Source organism: Poecile atricapillus, chromosome W (genome assembly GCF_030490865.1).
Source record: "Poecile atricapillus isolate bPoeAtr1 chromosome W, bPoeAtr1.hap1, whole genome shotgun sequence".
NCBI lineage: Eukaryota > Metazoa > Chordata > Aves > Passeriformes > Paridae > Poecile > Poecile atricapillus.
Genome location: NC_081288.1, coordinates 84,726,614 through 84,745,784, shown reverse-complemented (window position 1 = coordinate 84,745,784; position 19,171 = coordinate 84,726,614). Strand labels below are relative to the sequence as shown.

The following is a 19,171-nucleotide window of genomic DNA, read 5'->3' as shown; positions in this document are numbered from 1 at the left end:
GGAGCCCTTGATAAAATTAAAAGTGGGTCCCCAGCGGCAGGAGGTAAGCTTTTTAGTAGACACTGGAGCAGAGAGGAGTACTCTGCAAAAATTACCAGAGGGGTGTGTGACAAGCAGGGAAAAGGTTTTTGTAATTGGAGCCAAGGGGGATCCTTTCAAAGTATCTGTAATAAAGAATGTGGAAATAGAATCGGAAAATAAAATTTGTTTAGGAAATTTATTGCTTGTAAAAGAAGCAGATTATAATTTATTAGGAAGAGACATGATTGTTGCATTAGGAATTAATATTGTTGTTAAAAACTCTGAATTAGTAGTAAAATTATTCAAACTAACTCCCAAGGACGAAGAAGAAATTAACCCTAGAGTGTGGCACTCAAAAGAGGAAATTGGGAAATTAGATATCAAGCCTATTAAAATAGAAATCGAGGACCCTGATGACCCTATTAGGATCAAACAATACCCCATCCCGATGGAAGGGAGGAGGGGATTGAAACAAGTAATTGACGACCTCCTTAAAGGGGGTACCCTGGAACCCTGTATGTCTCAGCATAACACCCCCATCCTGGCGGTAAGAAAAACAGATGGCAGTTTCCGATTGGTTCAGGACCTCAGGGCTGTAAATGCTAGAACCCGAACCAGGTTCCCGGTGCTGGCCAATCCTTACACTTTGCTGAACAGGCTCTCACCTGAGGATGTATGGTATAGTGTAATTGACTTAAAGGATGCTTTTTGGACTTGCCCTTTGGATGAAAAGAGTAGGAATTATTTCGCCTTCCAGTGGGAGGACCCAGACACAAATCGAAAGCAACAACTAAGGTGGACGGTCCTCCCTCAGGGGTTTGTGGAATCTCCGAACCTTTTCGGGCAGGCTTTGGAACAACTGCTAACGCAATTCGTTCCTGAGGACGGGACAAAACTTCTGCAGTATGTTGATGACCTGTTGATAGCTGGGACAACTGAAGAAAATGTAAAAAGAAGCACGATTGCCTTGTTAAATTTTTTGAGACAAAAGGGGTTGAAAGTATCAAAATCCAAACTACAATTCACAGAGCCTGAAGTTAAATATCTTAGCCATTGGATATCTCAGGGGAAAAAGAAATTAGACCCTGAGAGGGTGGCAGGGATCCTTGCACTCCCTGCACCAAAAACAAAAAGACAAATTAGACAATTTTTAGGGCTCTTGGGATATTGCAGACAATGGATTGAAGGTTTCAGTGAAAGGGTAAAATTTTTGTATGAAAGACTGAACACTGATAGGTTGAAGTGGACTGAGCAAGATGAAGTTAATTTTCAGGAGTTAAAGAATGCCCTTATAACCGCCCCCGTACTAACTTTACCAGACACCAATAAAGAATTTCAGCTATTTGTGTATGTAAGTGGGCAAACAGCACAAGGAGTTCTGACCCAGGAATGGGCAGAAAAGAAGAAGCCCATAGGGTTTCTCTCGAAAATTTTAGATCCGGTTAGTCGGGGCTGGCCTACTTGTTTGCAAGCAATTGTGGCAGTAGCTCTGTTGGTAGGGGAAGCTAAAAAGATAACTTTTGGAGCTCCCTTGATAGTCTACACCCCACATGATGTAAGAAATATCTTACAACAAAAAGCAGAAAAATGGTTGACTGATTCGAGGCTTCTGAAATATGAAGCCATCTTAATCAGCTCGCCGGGTCTAGAGTTAAGAACAACCACTGCACAGAATCCTGCGCAGTTCCTGTTTGGGGAACCAACAGAAAAACTGCTACACGACTGCATTGAAACGGTGGAATTGCAAACAAAGGTTAGACCTGACTTGGAAGATCAAGAGTTAGAAGGGGGAGAAAAGTGGTTTATAGATGGTTCTTCGAAAGTTGTTGAAGGAAAACGAAAGTCAGGGTATGCTATAATAAATGGCATATCAGGGGAAATTGTAGAATCGGGCCCCCTAAAAGCAAGTTGGTCTGCACAAGCTTGCGAGCTCTATGCTCTCCTAAAAGCCCTCCGGGGATTGAAAGGAAAAAGGGGGACCATTTATACAGACTCACGATATGCATTTGGAGTAGTACATACCTTTGGGAAAATATGGGAAGAAAGAGGTTTGATAAATACGAAGGGAAAAGGATTGATCCACGGGGAAATAATCCGGCAGATTCTAGAGGCAGTCAGAGAACCAAAAGAAATATCGGTGGTCCATGTAAAAGGACACCAAACAGGATGGCAATTCCACACTCGGGGAAACAACCTGGCAGACAAAGAGGCGAAACGAGCCGCCTTGTTAACCGTAAGTATTCCCGAAATAACCCCGGAGGAATCACCAGAGATCCCCATGCTCCCTTCGGAAAGGGAGGTAGAAGAATTCAAAAAGATAGGAGGTAACTTTGAAAAGGGAAAATGGTGGTTGCCTGATGGGAGAGAATTAATTCCAAAAAGAATGGCAAGGGGGATACTACGGAGACTACACGAACAGACTCATTGGGGAACTCGGGCATTAGCCGAGCAATTTCTCAAATTTTTCGGGTGCAAAGGAATCTTTGAACTCGCCAAACAGGAGGTGCAAGGATGTGTGATATGCCAAAAAGTAAACCAATCAAAGTTTAAGCAAACAGCCTGGGGAGGTCGCCCTCTCTCATACAGACCATTTGAAAGAATCCAGGTGGATTTCACTGAGCTACCAAAAATCGGTAGATACAAATTCTTATTAGTAATAGTGGATAAATTAACACATTGGGTAGAAGCCTTTCCCAGAGCAAGGGCAACAGCCCACACGGTGTCGAAAATTTTATTAGAAGAAATCATTCCCAGATATGGGATAGTAGATTATATCGATTCAGACCAAGGAACACATTTTACATCAAAAATTATCAAACAAATATCAGAAGCCCTAGGCATCAGATGGCAATATCACACCCCTTGGCATCCTCAGAGTTCAGGACAGGTGGAAAGGATGAATCAAACATTAAAATCCCAGCTATCTAAACTTATAATTGGAACAAAAATGTCCTGGATTAAGTGTCTTCCCCTTGCATTACTGAATATAAGAACTATGCCACACTCTGAGACAGGTCTGTCCCCTTTTGAAATGTTATATGGGATGCCATATAAGCATGGAATGCCGGTGGCACACCCTCAGGTAGAGGATGTGCAGATTCAACCATATCTCATTTGTATAAACAAAAATTTGCAGGATCTACGGAAAAGAGGACTGATTCCCCAAAGCACAACACTGGGATTTCCAATACACCAAATACAGCCTGGGGATAAAGTTCTGATCAAAACGTGGAAAGAGCTCCCCCTCAGCCCCCACTGGGAAGGACCATTTCTCGTCCTCCTGACCACAGATACCACGGTCCGGACTGCAGAAAGGGGTTGGACACACTCATCTCGGGTAAAAAAAGTAACGGATTACAATTCCTCCGAGTGGAAAGTCACCACCCCTCTGGGAGAACTGAAAATTAAACTCCGGCGTCATCACAAATGACAAGTGACGGGCAGATAAGTTGCATTAATCCTGATTGTTATTGTTTTCCATTTATCCATTTCGAGTGTGCTTATTGTAAACAGATTTGGGTAGCCCACTGTTTGGGGGGATACAAACCCAAGGGATTGTGTACAAAGTGTCTAGAAAAGGAACAGGAGGAAACTGGCCGTTTTCTAACACTTGCCACCCGGGCGGGGTTTTTGGAACTAGACTCTCCTGAGTGGTTCCTGTTTTTCCAAAAAGGGTTGAGAGGCAAGCTAGATTCTAAAGCAGAGGCGTTAGTAATTGAGTGTCGAAAAACGATTAAAGTACCGTGTAGGACAGACACGATCAAAGCGTCTTGGTGGGCTGCTTTCAAGAGAAGGTACGCCGTAAGGACTACAAGGGCCCCTGAAGACAGTCCTTGCTGCCAAGAAGATGGTAATCCCCGCCGTATGTTCCTATATGGGCGAAGGGCAAGGCAGAGGGATGCAATGGTGGGGAATCCTGACAGTCCTGAATCTAGCCATGTGCTTGGCCGAGGGAACGAGTCCCGAGGAACCTCCGGGGGAGAGTCCCCTGGGCAAGTGTGAGCAGTGTCAGACTGCCACAGGAACCGAACGAATGATTGACTGTCCTCCGGAACTACTAAAGGGGTTATGTTTGTCCAATGGCACTCAGTATAATCTGTGTAATTTAAAGGGGGAGCTCTGGTGTTTCCGCCCAGGGGCAAGTTTTAAGGACAGACAGTTTCAAACTCCTAAGAGACAAAAGACTAAAACAACCCACTTCAGGTACAAGAGGGAAGTGGGGGGAGTTCCTCTGATCTCAATTTGCAGTCAATGTAATAAAACTGTCTGGATCGGAGGAAAAAGGCAATCCACCTTTATAGCGTATTACAAAATCAATCCTTTATGTTATAATAAAGCACACTTGAAAACGTGTACTATAGGTGGAAAATTGTATTAGGAGGGTAAAAATTTGAAACATGAAGAAAAAGCCTCCTTTAACAATGAACCCATAATTCTGGATTTATTAAAAAGTGATGATGATCGGGTGTGTTTGCAATTTGACCAGGTATTCTGTTTTTCTAGAGATGAGGAAGGGTTAGATCCAGAAAGCAAAATAAAACAACTAACCCTAGAACTAAAAAAACAAGAAATAGAGAATCGAAGAAAGAGGCTAGAGCAAGAGAGACTTAACTCTCTCAGTGAACATTATAAACAATTGGAAAAACAATACAGTAATTGGGGATTACCAAGCCCCAACCAAAACCTATTCATAGACCTGATGCAAGAGATTGCCACAGAATTAGGTCTATCAAATTGCTGGATATGTGGTGGTTTGAAATCAGCCGAAAGGTGGCCATGGAAGGGAGAAGGACTCACCCCAGAGCAACTCTTAAAATGGAAGGGTTTAAAATTATCCAAAACTACACGAAGACCCGAGGGGTAGGTGATAGATCAAAGAATAATTGGGACTTTCTGCATTAGCAGAGAAGGAAAAGAATTCACCGATTTGGTAGGCTATACCCCGTGTATAAACACCCTCACGGTGAATTCTGACAGCAAAACAAAAGTTTGGCAACCTGAACCACCCGTGGGCTATTGGAGTCGCTCCCGGGATAATAACTGTGAATGGATGGAAATAATTGGACTTTGCTGGTACAAAAACTCTGGGGCCAATCCCTTCCATGCACTAATAGGCCTGAAAGAATACTGGGATGATCCAGCAAAATTGAACAAGGGTTGGTGTTGGAGTCTGAGATACAGACTGTGTGCCCTTGCTTTTAATATTTAGTTCCAGGATTCAAAGAAACACTGAATTTCATATAATATGAAATTCATGTGCATGTTTTCATGGTGACACATGAAAACAAATGTTAAAGTTAGATAGGAAATGTGTAAATGTGTAGATTAGAAAGTTTCTTAAATCACTGGGTGAAAAAGTAGTTTAGAGAACAGGAGACAAGATGGAGGATTTAGGGTGTTGTCTCTTGTCCTTCTTCTTTCTTCTTCATGTTCTTCTCCTAGGGGTTTTTGGGTAGTAGTAAGTGATTGGGTAGAAAATGTCACAGTGCAGCACACAGGTGTTGGGTCATTGGGTCACTAAGAAAAATAGCTTAGTTGGCATCTGTTAATTGGGTAAATGGACATATAAAAGACCTTGAAGAAGATCTTTGTTAGCCATTTTACCCCTTTTCTATCATAGTGCACATAGCTCCTTGTACCTTGTAATGCTGATAAGAAAAAATAAACAACTGAGACCGAACGAGAAAAAACCTGCCTCCCTCTCATCAATCTTCAGTTCAAAGGGAAAAAGAACCCAAATCTAAAAGTCCATAAACAGACAGGTTGGGAAGCTCCTGATGGCATATATTGGATATGTGGAAAGAAGGCATACAGCCAGCTACCTAGGAGGTGGAAAGGATCCTGCACACTCGGAATAATTCGGCCTTTTTTCTTTACTCAAAACAGAGAGTAAATCATTGGGAGCCCCTCTCTTTGAAACATTAAACAGACACAAGAGGGAATTAAAACGGGAACTACCAATGGCAGGAGGCAACCAGAAGTGGAAAGAAGAAGAATGGCCTGCCGAAAGACATTCAATATTATGGGCCCGCTACTTGGGCAAATGACGGCAGCTGGGGTTACAGAACCCCCATTTATCTCCTCAACAGACTTATCAGGTTGCAAGTGGTGGTAGAGGTAGTTTCCAACCACACTTCAGAAGCCCTGGAACTCCTAGCAAAACAACACTCACAAATGAGAGCTTTTGTGTATCAAAACAGATTAGCTCTCGATTATCTGCTAGCCGAGGAGGGAGGAGTGTGTGGCAGATACAACGAATCTGAGTGCTGTATGGAAATAGACGATTACGTGGAAACAATAAAAGGATTGGCTGCTGAAATAAAGAAAGTAGCGCATGTACCAGTCCAAAAATGGAATTCAATCCTACAAGCCTCCTAGTGGGACCAAATATTCAGGCAAGGGGCTTGGTGGAAGAAGCTAGTATTCTTCATAGTCTGTTCAATTGCCGGAATCATTTTCCTTCCCTGTTTAATTCCTTGTTTCATCAGACTAATTCACTCTGTTGTGCAAGGAATGCAGATTGCCGCCCTTCCAATCGATCCCGAGAAAGCACAAGGGAAACCTACTTCCCTCTCTAAACTAATGAAATTAGAGGAGGAAAAGGAAAACAAAAACGCAATTAAGGCTTTAAAGAATTTTGAAAATAAATATAACCTGTCTCAAGAATATTGTGGGAATTCGCTAACGGACTGGGAAGAAAATGAATGTGATTGAGAATTATATATAGTACTTCCCCCGTAGAATTGGATAAAATAACACGAATTTTTAATGTGATGGATTATTAGGCGGGGGACTGTGATAAATGAACTTATGAATGAAAATTCGTGGAGGTCTAAATAAATATATTGGTAGCTATAATAATATAAAATATAAAATACAGTGTGGCCAAAGAGTCCTTCCCCAGATCTAGTCACGAATTCCCATTCAGGAGATAACAATTCTAGCCGCACCCAGATAACAATCCTAGCCGGCACCCATCAACCGAAGAGAATGAGCAGGACACAGGCCATCAGGCTGACAAAGGAACGAGCTCGGACAAGATAATCATCGCTGGACCTGAGCACCCCGCCTTGCAGACCACTGTTGGAGAAGCAATCAGACTGGACAAAGGGAGAAGCCCAGCCAAGATATTCATCGGCTCCAACCCGGATCCAACCACTCCATCCTGATGGCCCGAACCAAAATGAAATCAAGCAACACTCAAAACCTCTTTACATATGAGGAGACTCTGCCCGGACGTCTATGGACTCTATTCTCCAATGCCAGGAAATACATTCATCCAACAATCAAGGACCCTTGGTGAATGGTGCCTGCTTAGAATTTAGCCTCAGGACACAAAATCCCTATAAAAACCCAGGCCAGAAAACCCTCGATCGTGGATTTGGGAACACCTATACCTTGGGTATAGACCCCTGTCCACCCAGCGCTGCGCTGACCTATTTATTGTGGTTTTTCTCTTTTGTTGCAGGTGCTTAAATTGTTTTATAATAAATTGCTTTTTATTGACCCTATTTTGCCATTGCATTTATAACACTTCTCTCTTTCCCCATAGGCTGAGGTACTTGAGAGGTACAGGCTTCCCAGAACGCCTGATACCTGGGATACCTTCCCCCCCCCCCACGCATAATCCCTTCTTAATTCTTAACTTTTGTGGAATTCATGGTGATCTTTCAGTGCCTCTTTGATCTTTTAGTGGAATCTATCCCATTGTTTCTGTTGTCTCTCACTGATAGCTGCATCTTATCAGCAGACCCACAGCTTGTTTGTAAAGACAAACCCGTCATTCCTCTCAATCCCTCCTCTTTTAGTTTTTGTTAATAATTGTCTTTACAAACTTTAGTTATCATTGACTTAATTTCTTTTTCTTGGGTCTTTTTTTGGCTTTGCAATTATTTGCAGTGGCATCACTCTCGGCCTTTTTGTAGCCATCTGGGTCAGTAGGCACGGCTACTACTTGCATTCTTTTGATCACATGTTGAATGAGTTAAGCAAGGGATAATGCATGGTAAAAAAGATTAGAGTTGCTACAACTGGAACAGTCATAAGGAGGGCATTTGGGGTCTAACAATTTAAACTTAAAGTCTAGTCACAAATGCTCTTTTCTACATATGTGCTTCTTTTTCTATTTAGGCAATATATGCCTCTTTCAGAAGAATGAAGCTGCCATGGACTTCTTTCCGTGTCCTAAAATTTTGTTCTATTATGGACTTCACTCAGGGTGCTAACTTACCATTTAGGTTTGACCAGGCTGGCCACTTATGGCCAGTTTTCAGATCTCCGTGGCCCTCTACAGACCTAACAATTTCTAAGGATAAAGGTTTTTGCTATTTCTTCTCCTAAGGTTAAAAAAATTATTTTCCCACTTTAGACTCAACTTAACTGAAAATATAAAGGTAAAATTATTAAGAGAAACATTCTAATAGTGTAATAATCTAATTTCTTAACCTAATTTTCACTTTCACGTTGTCTTCTACACCACTTGTGGCAAGTGAAGGCACAGAAACAGCTTAGCATAAAGAAAACAATGACAGCATGGATTGGCTCCCAGTGACTGGAGATTCGAGAGAAGGGATGCCCATACAGAGTATTTCAGCAGGCAGTCTGTGGGTAAGCACTCAGGGCTTCCCCCGATGTCAACGCACAGCTACTGCTCCAGTCCACTCCTGCGGAGTGTCAGTCACGGCTTCCCATCCTTCTCCTCCAGCTGAGATGTCTAAACCTCTGGAGCCTCAGAGACCTTGACCCGAGTGTGATGTGTCCACCCGTGTTCAGCTGTCTTGACGGCTGTTTCTGTGGTCAGCAACACCTGGAAAGGTCCACGCCACTTTGCTACCAATGATGCTTTTTTCCACTCCTTAACTAGGATTGTTATAGATACATTTTATATTGTTGGCTTTTCACAAATATTAAAATGAATGTTATGTGTATAAGAATGAGAAATTTTGTTGTATTAATATAGTTTTCTTTATTTCTGTTATTGATAAAATTTAGAAGTAGTAGTATAATACATATATGTTAGGTTATGGCATAGTATTAAAATAAAAACTGCCTTTGTTTGTATAACCCAAAGACTGAGAAAAAAATAGCTAGAGACTCCTGCATTTGTAAACTATCTTATCCAGATGAAGACAGCAGTGACCAGAACTCTGGGGGAAGGAATTTATTGCATTCCTGGTATCAGAGAATGTAAATCTCAATGGCACCAAGAGGATTGATCTATTGGGAAGGGGACAAGAGAAAACTAAACAGAAGAACACCAAAGATCCTAAGAAGAATGTATGAATATGTATGAGAATTTATGGATATGTAGTAGGATTCTGTTTTTAAGGGACAATCCTTTGTTAGTAAGATGTGCTCTCTTGGCTGAATGCAGAGACACCCGGCCGTATCTGTATACTTTATTTTTTCTCCTAATTGTTTTTTATTAAACTTTTAAATTCTATAAAAATTATGTGAACCTCGTTTTTCACATCCATGAACTAGGTAACAGATTATGGGCAAGCTCTGGGTGATGTCCATATGATAGAAAAACAAAAGTTTAGGGCCACATGTTGCCCTCTTCCTTTCCCCATTGGCTGAGGTACTAGGAAGGTACAGCCTTCCTGAATCGCCTATCACATAACACCCCCCCCCCCCCCCCCCATCCTGTAATTTTTTCCCAAAGTTTAGAAACTCAGGCTTGTGCAGACCCATTTGTCTGTTTCAGGAGTCTAACTGTCGGAGTTCTGTAACAAACCTTCCGCTTGAAGCTTGTAGAGACATTAAGAACCATTTCAAAGACGTTAACACCCATACCCTCACCCATGGAATTGTTTGTAAAGACATTAGCACACATCTTCCCTATCACTACTGAGGTGTGTTGTTGGTTTGCAGGCAAGAATGAGAAACCGACCCTATCTTTGCAATGAGTCCACGGGTACAGGTGCGGTGTGACTGTAGGTGTGACACGGGATGATGGAAGGAGAAAGAGGACAGGCGGGAGTGGTACGTGCAGCGTTACTCTAAGAACAGCTCTTCCTCGCGCCCGAGCCTCAGCGAGGGGTACTACAACTCCCAAGAGCCTTTGCAACATCAAGCGCAGGAGGATTCACACCTCAAGTGTGGTGGCGGCCTACGCGACATCCAGGGTGCTCTTCTGCGGGCGGGGGCGTAGCCATTGGCTGAACTACAACTTCTAGCAGCCCTTCACACATCTCGCGCGTGCGCACGGCCTTGGTCCGGCCTCACTTTGCCGTTGTCGCCGTAGGTGTGTGTGGAGGGGGGAAGGGAGCGAGCGAACGCGGCGGTGAGGAGGGGGGTGAGAGTTCAACCGCCATTGTCCCTGCTAGCTTGCACTCATGATTCCTATATGCCCGGTAGTTTCTTTCACCTACGGTAAGTAATGGCGCTCGATGTTTCTGTGTGTCCGTGAGCGTGGGGGGAGGGGGGCGGCGGCGAGGGGGAGGAGATGCGGCCTGCGCGCGGGGCGGAGGAACGATGGTCCTGAGGCGCCGTTTCTGACCTGGCGCTCGCGCGCACTCCTGTCTCTTGTCTGTCTGTCCCTTTCTCTCCCCTGCCGGGCCTCCTGTCATGGCCCCGACCGCTGCCGCCTCTTGGTTATCTTCGCCACAGTGCCCAGCCGCCTGGGAGAAGATGCCAAAATGGCCACCGGCAACTACTTTGGATTCACCCATAGCGGGGCTGCTGCCCAGTATAGGTAACCACCGCGATCTCGATCTCTCTCTCTCTCGATCTCTCTCTCTTTCTCTCTCTCTCTCTCTCTCTCTCTCTCTCTTCCGCCCCACGCGGGGCCTGCTTCTGCAACCCGTTCCTCCGCGATAGTTGTGTTTGGGACCCATCTGCTTATCTGCCTCTTCCGCAGGTGTGTTTTCTTATCCTGATAAGGACCTCCCTGTATCTCCAGTGGTGTGAGGGTGAGGAGGTGGAGCCGGACACCGCGGAGGAGGCAGCATCAGATCCTAGGGCCCTTAAATTAAAATGGCCACTTACAGTCAACAACGCCAACAAGTTACTGTGTGCTGCCCCCCCCGGACACTTCTCCTTCAGTGAAGATGGGGCTTGCTCCCCAAGTCTTTGCTTCCCCCTATGTCAGTGTGGGAGGATGAAATCCTTTTTAACACGTGTTAAAATTACACCAACCCAACCTATGGGAGACTGGATAGATAAGGGAAAGAGTAGAAGCACCAGAAAATACAGGGGACTGTCCCATTCCACTGAAGCAATGATATAATTAATATATCAGAAAGTAGAAAAAGTACTTTTGGAGCCATGCACCTTTTAAAAAGATTTCCTGCTTGGGTGTCCAAGATCAGGAGCAGGTCTTATAGTGGAGCTCAGGGACCTGTAACCATATATTTTGTATAGGTATGTTGCCTTAAATTTTTATATCTTTGTACTCTTTGTGCATCCAAATTGTGTGTTAGACTGTTAAAAAGTAATTGGCAGCATCTACTATCTCACTTTTTCTGAAATCAAATTACTTAATTTGGCAAAACTCAGATACAATCACGAACATCACATTTTTGGCTTATGTTGGAGTAGCACCTTGAAGTTCATATCTGAATCTTTATTATTAATTTTATAAATTTATAATAAAGGCCTTCCTTTACTCCTAAGTCTTGGTTAATGGGAAAATAGTAGGATAAAGCAAATACATGAAGTATGAGGGATTATTGGCAAATGAATGGAGATGTGTGCTACTGTTATCTAGCTAATCAAAATTGCATACCTGATATAGTTTCAGGAATATACAGTTTTATGTGGGTCTTGGAATGACTCCCAAGTGATTATTTTCTGGAAATGGATATAAATTAATTTTCATTTACTCCAATGCATAATAGTTAAAGGAGAGGATTAAACTTAGCTAATCTTTTTGTTCTTTTTTTTTGATTAGGTGCTCACAGTATGTTTATCTTTTACTTGACAGTTGTGAAATTTGAAACTGGGTTGTCATGGGGTATGAAGGAGTTTTTAAATAACATAGAGGATTATTTTTTGTAAGTATATAAACAATCTTTGAGTGAATAATAAACCAAGATCCATATATATCTGCAATTTTGAAGTGGAGATTCATTTTTTAAAATTGTAATTCCTTTTATTTTGGAGCTGAGGTGGTCTGTAGACTTAAGAACCTGAACAACTGATTTGAAATTACCTTAAAACCATATAATTGGAATACAGTTCAAGTTCAAAACTGTTTTCATAGTTAATCCTAAATGTATTCTTGAGAAAATGGAAGGACTGATTGATTAAAAGAAGCTTTTTCCTTTGCTATCAAAAGTACAAGATACTATTCCATTTATGTATTAGTAAGACTCTATCCTATAAATGGTTTGTATATTTACCATGTCTGAAAGTGAAGAGACAAAGCAATCAGTGTTAAAGCAGTCCTTTCATAAGAATTTAGTATTTTGAACAGAAAACACAGGAGTCAATGTCTAAAAGGGAGTTTATGTAATGATATCATGATTTAATGAGAGAAGCATTAGATTATGCAAATACCAATACAGAAAATTTCTCTGAATTTTGCAATACATTTGTGCTAGTAGTGGTATTGGGCCTAGAGTTATAAACCTGCATGCAATGCAAAACTCTGTTACTTATCTAAGTAACTATTAATCCATCTATTTACAAGCCTGAAATAAATGTGAAATTTGGTGATACTAGTCCTCTCTAGTTTTTGTGTGTGTGTGCACTCTGTAGGCCACCTTAACCACTGTGTGTCTATTCAGTTTGACATGAACAACCTAATATTGGCTTGCTTTTCATGTGTAAAAAATATTAGCATTCTTGATTCACTGCTGGAGAAGAGGCATAATTATGATTTTATTTTGAAGTTGGCTGACTGAAATGTGGGGATGCTGATGGAGAGATAGGGACATTGAGAAATGTTTGGACAGAGAAGCATGCAAATGTAATGGTCACAATTAATCTTGTGTTAAGATTTTGGTTCCTGTTAAGAAGATAAAGAACCTTTGAGCAATTGAGTTTCATCTTATTTATGTTCATACCATGTACCTACTCTAATGAGACAGGTCACAGATGTGAGATTCTTGGGTAGTTAGGAGTGAATTGTTAACTTTGAATTGCTAAGTGTGGTGAGCCTTTGCAGGTAAAGGCAATTAATTGTAGCAGATAGGGTCCAGAGCCAATCACAGTGCCTGTGAATTTAGATTAAGATGCAGTCTTCTAGGTAGCCATATGGAAGTGAACTCTTACAGTTAGAGCTAGTTTTGTATTCAAGTGTAGTGTATGATGTTACCAGATGTTCGAGACTGGTACAGAAGTGTTATGACCCGCCCTAGAAGGCAAGGGTAACCTAGGTTCTTGTTAATCCGTTGGGGTGGATTAGAGTGAAATGACACTGATTGATGGTTATAAATATATACATATAGGGTTTATTTTAGAACAATTTGGATTCAATGGAAAGCAGGTATGTAGCCATTTGGGTTATTATTATCTATAGTAATACAGCAGTATGAAAGCATGAAAATATATTTTAAGAAAATGTATAAGGGAAAAGAAAGAAAGGATAAGAGTAAGGGAACATATCACTACCCATAGATCTGCAATGAGAATTGATGCAATTTCAATGTCAGTTGGTCACAGTAGTGATCACTGTCTTGATTCATTGGAGGTGGGGAAAAAACCCTCGAAACACAAAGTCCAATAGGTTAAAATATGCTCAGGCTGGGTGGGAATGTCCATGTACTTCCCTTGGGGGGGGTGCTTTCAGTCCTCTGGTGAAAGGCCTCAGAAATGAGTCTGGGGGCACCTTGGGGGTCTTTGATGGTTTATGACATCTTTTAAAACATGACATCTGCCTCTCATGTCAGCACAGTTGAGCCAGTTGCGCCCCATCAGACCTGGAGTCTTGTGTCCAGTTCTGGGCTCCCCAGTGCAAGAGAGACATGGACATATTGGAGAGAGTCCAATGAAAGGCCACAAAGATGATGAAGGGGCTGGAGCCTCTCACCTATGAAGAAAAGCTGAGAGAAAGAGCTGGGACTGTTTAGCCTAGAGATAAGAAAGCTCAAGGGGGATCTTGTTAATGTATATAAATACCTAAAGGAAGAGTGCAAAGAGGACAGAGCCAGGCTCTTGTCAGTGGTGTCCAGTGACAGGACCAGAGGCAATGGACACAAAGCAAATCACAGGAGGTTCCCTCTGAACATCAGAAAATGTTTTTTAAGCTGTGAGGGTGACAGCATTGACACAGATGGCCCAGTAAACTTCTGGAGTCTCCCTCCTTGAAGATGTTCAAATAGCAGTCTGGACGTGGTCCTGGGCAACTGGCTCTTGCTGGCCCTGCTTGAACAGGATTGGAACCTCTAGATGTCTCTTCCAACCTCAGCCATTCTTTGATTCTGTGTTTTTGACAAGGAAAATGTTATTGGTTGATAGTTTTCAGGCAGACATAACATCTAAAGATGAGTTCTTTTTGTCATGAGTTATCATTGTGAACATGGCTGTTATCTAGACTTGAATAGCATCAATGTTTTAATAATGAGCTGTCAATGGTGTGCAACAAAGTAAAGAGTAGATGGTTGAATTCTGCAAGATTATGAGCCAGTGTGGCCCTTCACTCCCCAGAAAATCAGATTGTCATGGAATTGAAGATTAGTGTGGAGAAAAAATACATGGTCACAGTTTGCTGCAATCAGCCTTATCTAGGAGGTTTAATATAGTGGTACTTCATAATATGTGTCACCTTTTCTGATACTAATGTATCACAAACATCGGTATTTTCCATCGCTAATGTCAGTAGAATTTAGTGTAGTTGTTATTCAAATATTTGATTCAAAGGTGTTTTAAAAAAGCCCAAACTTTTCTAGTGCACTGTAGTACAATAATTCTATGTAAAGAATTAATTCTCTTGATCCTTGAGGTTTTTTAGGTAAGATGTGAAAGATGAGAGCAAGCTAGGTATATGTTGGGGTCTAAAACTTCTGAATAGAAGTGAGTTTATTTGGAAGGAGGAAGCAAAGAACATGTCTTGCTGAAAATATTGGGATAAATTAAACTCTCTAACACAATTTTTTTTAGTATTAAGGAGTAGGTATTACTTTATTCCAGGCCAGGGTGCATAGGAGGATAGCTCTACCTAGGTGCACACAACTTGCAAAACTTTTTACTTATTTATACATTATTAGCAAACAAATTAATGTTAATTGGTTCTAAATTACATAATTCTCTTCATTAATTAGTATTCTATCTTCTATTGGTTATTGATTTCCCACTTCTCATGCTCTTTAGTCCACATTTTTCAGTCTTTTTATTATCTTTTTCCCCAACAGGGAGTCTGCAGCACATGTTGGATAGTCTTTGTTAGTCTCTATCTTCTGGTTCCTTGTCCTTGGAGTGCTATAAATTCTGGATTCCAGGTGTCCAGCTTTTAACTCCCTCAGGCTTTGTTCATTGAAGCTTATCAGGGTTAGTTTAGCAAAACTTAAAGTTTTAGTGATCTAATAATCAAACTCTAACAATAACAGTCTGTAAAAAACCCAAAACAACTTAGCTACATGCTGGCTAAAGTGGAAAATTACACTGCTTAAGAGTAATACACTGCTTATGATTATTTAAAGCAATTAATAAAAAAGTTAATTAAAACCATTAGTTAGGAAAGTTATATAATTTCCAACACATGGGGAAATAGGGATATGCAAGTAGTAGTTTAGGGCAGGTAGGGAGAGATGAAAAACATTAGGTAAGGTGCTGGAAATCACCTGTCGTTGACTAAAACATACATCTACAGAACGTGGAGAAGAACAATTGAGTGCAACATGTAGCCTGTACACTGTCTGTGACTGCAATAGTGAAAACACAGTGAAATAGAAATCCAAGATGGAAGATGGGTATTGAAGAATGTGTGTTGTTCCTAGAAAATAGAATTTAAATGAGCTTGGTGGAGAAGCACTTACTATTATGATCAGCTAAAGAAATAGGTGTGGTATGAATAAAATAGATTCATTTTGAATGAAAATCTCTGGCAGAAGAGATATTATTAAAGCAATGCAGCAGAGCAAGATATGAAGCTGAGTCTGCCTGTAACTTCTTAAGTCAAAGAATGATGTTTATTTTGATAGTTAAAATACTGTAAGAATTGTAATATGAAGTTACTTTGAATTGAATGTTCACAAACTGGGTTTGCTTTAAGTAAATATTGGTTTAGAACTCATTTGCTTTTGAAACAATCTTTCAACTAAGGAAAAAATTTTTGACAGTGAGGGTGCTCAAACATTGGAACAGGTTGTCTAGAGCAGTCTTGGATTCTCCATTCTTGGAGATTAATGGAACCTGACTGGACACAAATCCCTGAGAATACTAATGTAACTTTGTTATTAGCTGTGCTTTGGGCACAGGGTTAGAACAGATGACCTCATAATCTTTGTTTCAGCCTAAATTATTCTGTCATTTTTCAGTTCTGTCTAGTTAGTAAAGCCAGTTGGACTACATTTCTTTTCATATGAAGTTTAATAATTAATTAATAAATATAAATATAAATAATTAATAGCAAAGATGCTATTAAGGATATTAGAATTTATTTGGGGGGAAGAGAAGAATTGATCTACAAAGAAAACTCACTAAGGTACCAAGTCAATCAGTTAGCTTCTCTGTCTGTTTGTAATTTGGTTCAACTTTTCCCCCACTATGTTAGGGGATTAAGCTAAACTGAATTACTTTCTTTTTTGCAGTAAAGAGCACACATGTGGTTTGATACCATAGCTCAGCTGACATACCGTATTTCATTGTTGCTCTAATAACTTGATCAAGTGCCTAAGTTTTTTGAATCTTATTTATTAGGACTAAGTTGAAATACTTGATGTGGTGCAATATGGAAAATTATTACTTAAATTAGAGATTAGTAAAAGAATTGTAGAGAAGGAGCTGGTAGAGGTGGTTAGTGCCGCCGCACCCTCAGTTAGTAGAATTAGAAGAGTGATTATCAAAGAGGAATACTGTAGGGATTGGTCTTGAGTCTTATTATTTATGGTGCATTGTGATATTTGATGCAAGGGAAATATTGTCAATACACAGATAACTTTACAAGAAGCTGCTCTGAGGAAGCTAGATTCTTTGGAAAGAAAGCCTGGAGCAGAGTAAGTGGCACAACTGAAACTTAATCTCAAATGTTCCATACAATTCTTGCCATCTGCAGTAGTGAAAGAATAGATAATACTAGGATATGTGCAATGAAAAGTTGAAAGAAAAATTGGTGGAAGAGGGAGCTAGCAAAATAGTCTGGAGGGAGGTAAGTTCACCTTGCCAAATGTGATGAGGCACTAATCACAAAAAAAGGATTAAAAACTCTTGTAAGTTAAATGACAGTGACACAAAAATATTTTGATTATAAATTAATTACCTGAAAGTATCTGGTCATCTTTATGTTGAAAGGTTCTCAGTAAGACCATGGGGAGAAAAAGAAGCATAAATTTAGAAAAGATGTCAATATGAATTTTTGTAACATAGCATAACAACTTTTAAAAATGAAGAAGCAGTCAGTTTAGAATATTTTTCTTGTGGTCTTGCAAACTTGGTCACTATCTCTGCACGGTGTTGCAGAAGCAAGGGGAACAGATTTGCTAAAATAAACATGGTCATAGAATTATATTAGCCTTAGAAATAAAATTATTTGAGCTGCTAATTCTATACCATGATAAGGAAGTTTGGTACAAAAATAGCACAGAAAAAATTAAACTGTCTGTTAGCAGAATCTTGTTAATAGTCCTGCTCATAATGATCACAATCTCTTCACAATATTAAACACTGAAAACTGTCAAGCAGCTTTAATCATATATATATATCTATATATATATATAGATATATCTATTCTGAGAACAAAAGCATTTTTGTTGATAGACTGATATTGTTACATCATAGTGTGTTGTTAACACTATTGTATTTTGTAATAGTAACTTAAGCACGGTTTAATGGAACTTGAGACAGATTAATGCTTCCTGGGCAGGTGCCTGTTCTTTCTCTCTCTCCCATTATTTGATTATTTTCCTCTGCTTCCATATGTATAACTTATGTGGGTTCTAGCAGTCAGCAGACTGTTTTGTTAGCTATAATGTTTCTAACACTTCTACCATGTTGGAAAATGAGCTCGGAAAAAAAAAATAAAAAAAAAACTCATAGTTTTATGCTAGATTAATGAGTTAAATCAGTGCAATGAATAGCTTGACAAGTAGCAGACCTAGCGCTAGGGATGAAATAGGATGGCATAGCCAGGTTTGGTATATGGGAGAAAGGAGGAATAAGAATGGGGAAGGAAGACTTTTCCTCGTTGGCAGTATTAGACTGTTGATGTGTTCAAGTGCAGTTTGAGATAATGTCTGCTGCCTGTTTTCCCAGTGTAATGTATTTTTAGTAGGTACATATGATAATGTGAATTACCTCAGAACGTATGAATATTTTACATTTCTGTACTGTTAGTTATGTAGATAATACAGCCTAATTTTATAGATTGTCATTCACTTTTACCATCATAAAATAGTCTTCCTGAATTTTCTGATGGAGTCTGATTTCTCACTTTAAACTGACAGAATCGATAAACTGTCTATATACATCAGGCAGTGGTGGGAGCTACACAAGAGTGAGTCAGGTATTTCCCTTCCACTGTTATGCTAAGAATTTGAAAATGAAATGAAACATAATTGTGAGTACAACTCACAACTGAATTAAATTTGGATTAAATGCAAGTGGTTTTTTAAAGCAAACAGGGGCTTATGATGGGAAGAAAGTGGAGTCCAGGTGTGTAAGTCCAATAATAATAACATTTTCTCTGTGTGTTTCTGCTGTAAGATTTTTTAAAAAATACATTGAAGTTAATGGGTTCTGCTGTAATTAAAATTACAAAATCGGTTTTTCTTAAAAAGAAAAAAAATATTCAACAAAAGGGAGTTATGGAAATGTCTTTTGCAAAAATAATAGTAACTATAGTTTAAAGGTGCTTTATTTCTAATAGCTATGTCAGAGAGAATATTGTAGTCTTTAGGAAAGAAATACCATAACTTGTTCCTTTTGGTTTTGAGCATAATCATGCTGAAATTCCACTTTGACACTGAGTATGTTTGCTTCCAACAAGATTTCATTTTTCTATTTTTTTTCTAAAAATTAGAGGATACTACCTCCTTGATAGGCATGGAAT

The 19,171-nt window shown here is 40.1% G+C and overlaps 1 protein-coding gene and 1 non-coding gene across 6 annotated transcripts in view; both read left to right on the top strand.

Annotated features, from left to right (window-relative positions):
- The first annotated feature begins 10,224 nt into the window (after positions 1-10,224).
- LOC131592496 (zinc finger RNA-binding protein-like) overlaps positions 10,225-19,171 on the top strand; it is a 48,245-nt gene continuing 39,298 nt past the window's right edge. Inside the window, exons 1-3 of one of the 5 annotated variants that reach the window (XM_058864043.1) lie at positions 10,239-10,395; positions 10,633-10,717; positions 11,948-12,017. In XM_058864043.1, the coding sequence (XP_058720026.1) occupies positions 10,654-10,717; positions 11,948-12,017 (134 nt within the window). In that variant the 5' untranslated portion in view covers positions 10,239-10,395; positions 10,633-10,653. Of the gene's footprint in view, positions 10,396-10,632; positions 10,718-11,914; positions 12,018-19,171 lie in introns of all 5 variants that reach the window. The other 4 variants (XM_058864042.1, XM_058864044.1, XM_058864045.1 and 1 more) reach the window with 4 other exon arrangements.
- Positions 17,547-17,683, top strand: LOC131592529 (small nucleolar RNA SNORA66). Its single transcript, XR_009280647.1, has one exon. It is a non-coding gene; the product is annotated as a small nucleolar RNA SNORA66 (small nucleolar RNA).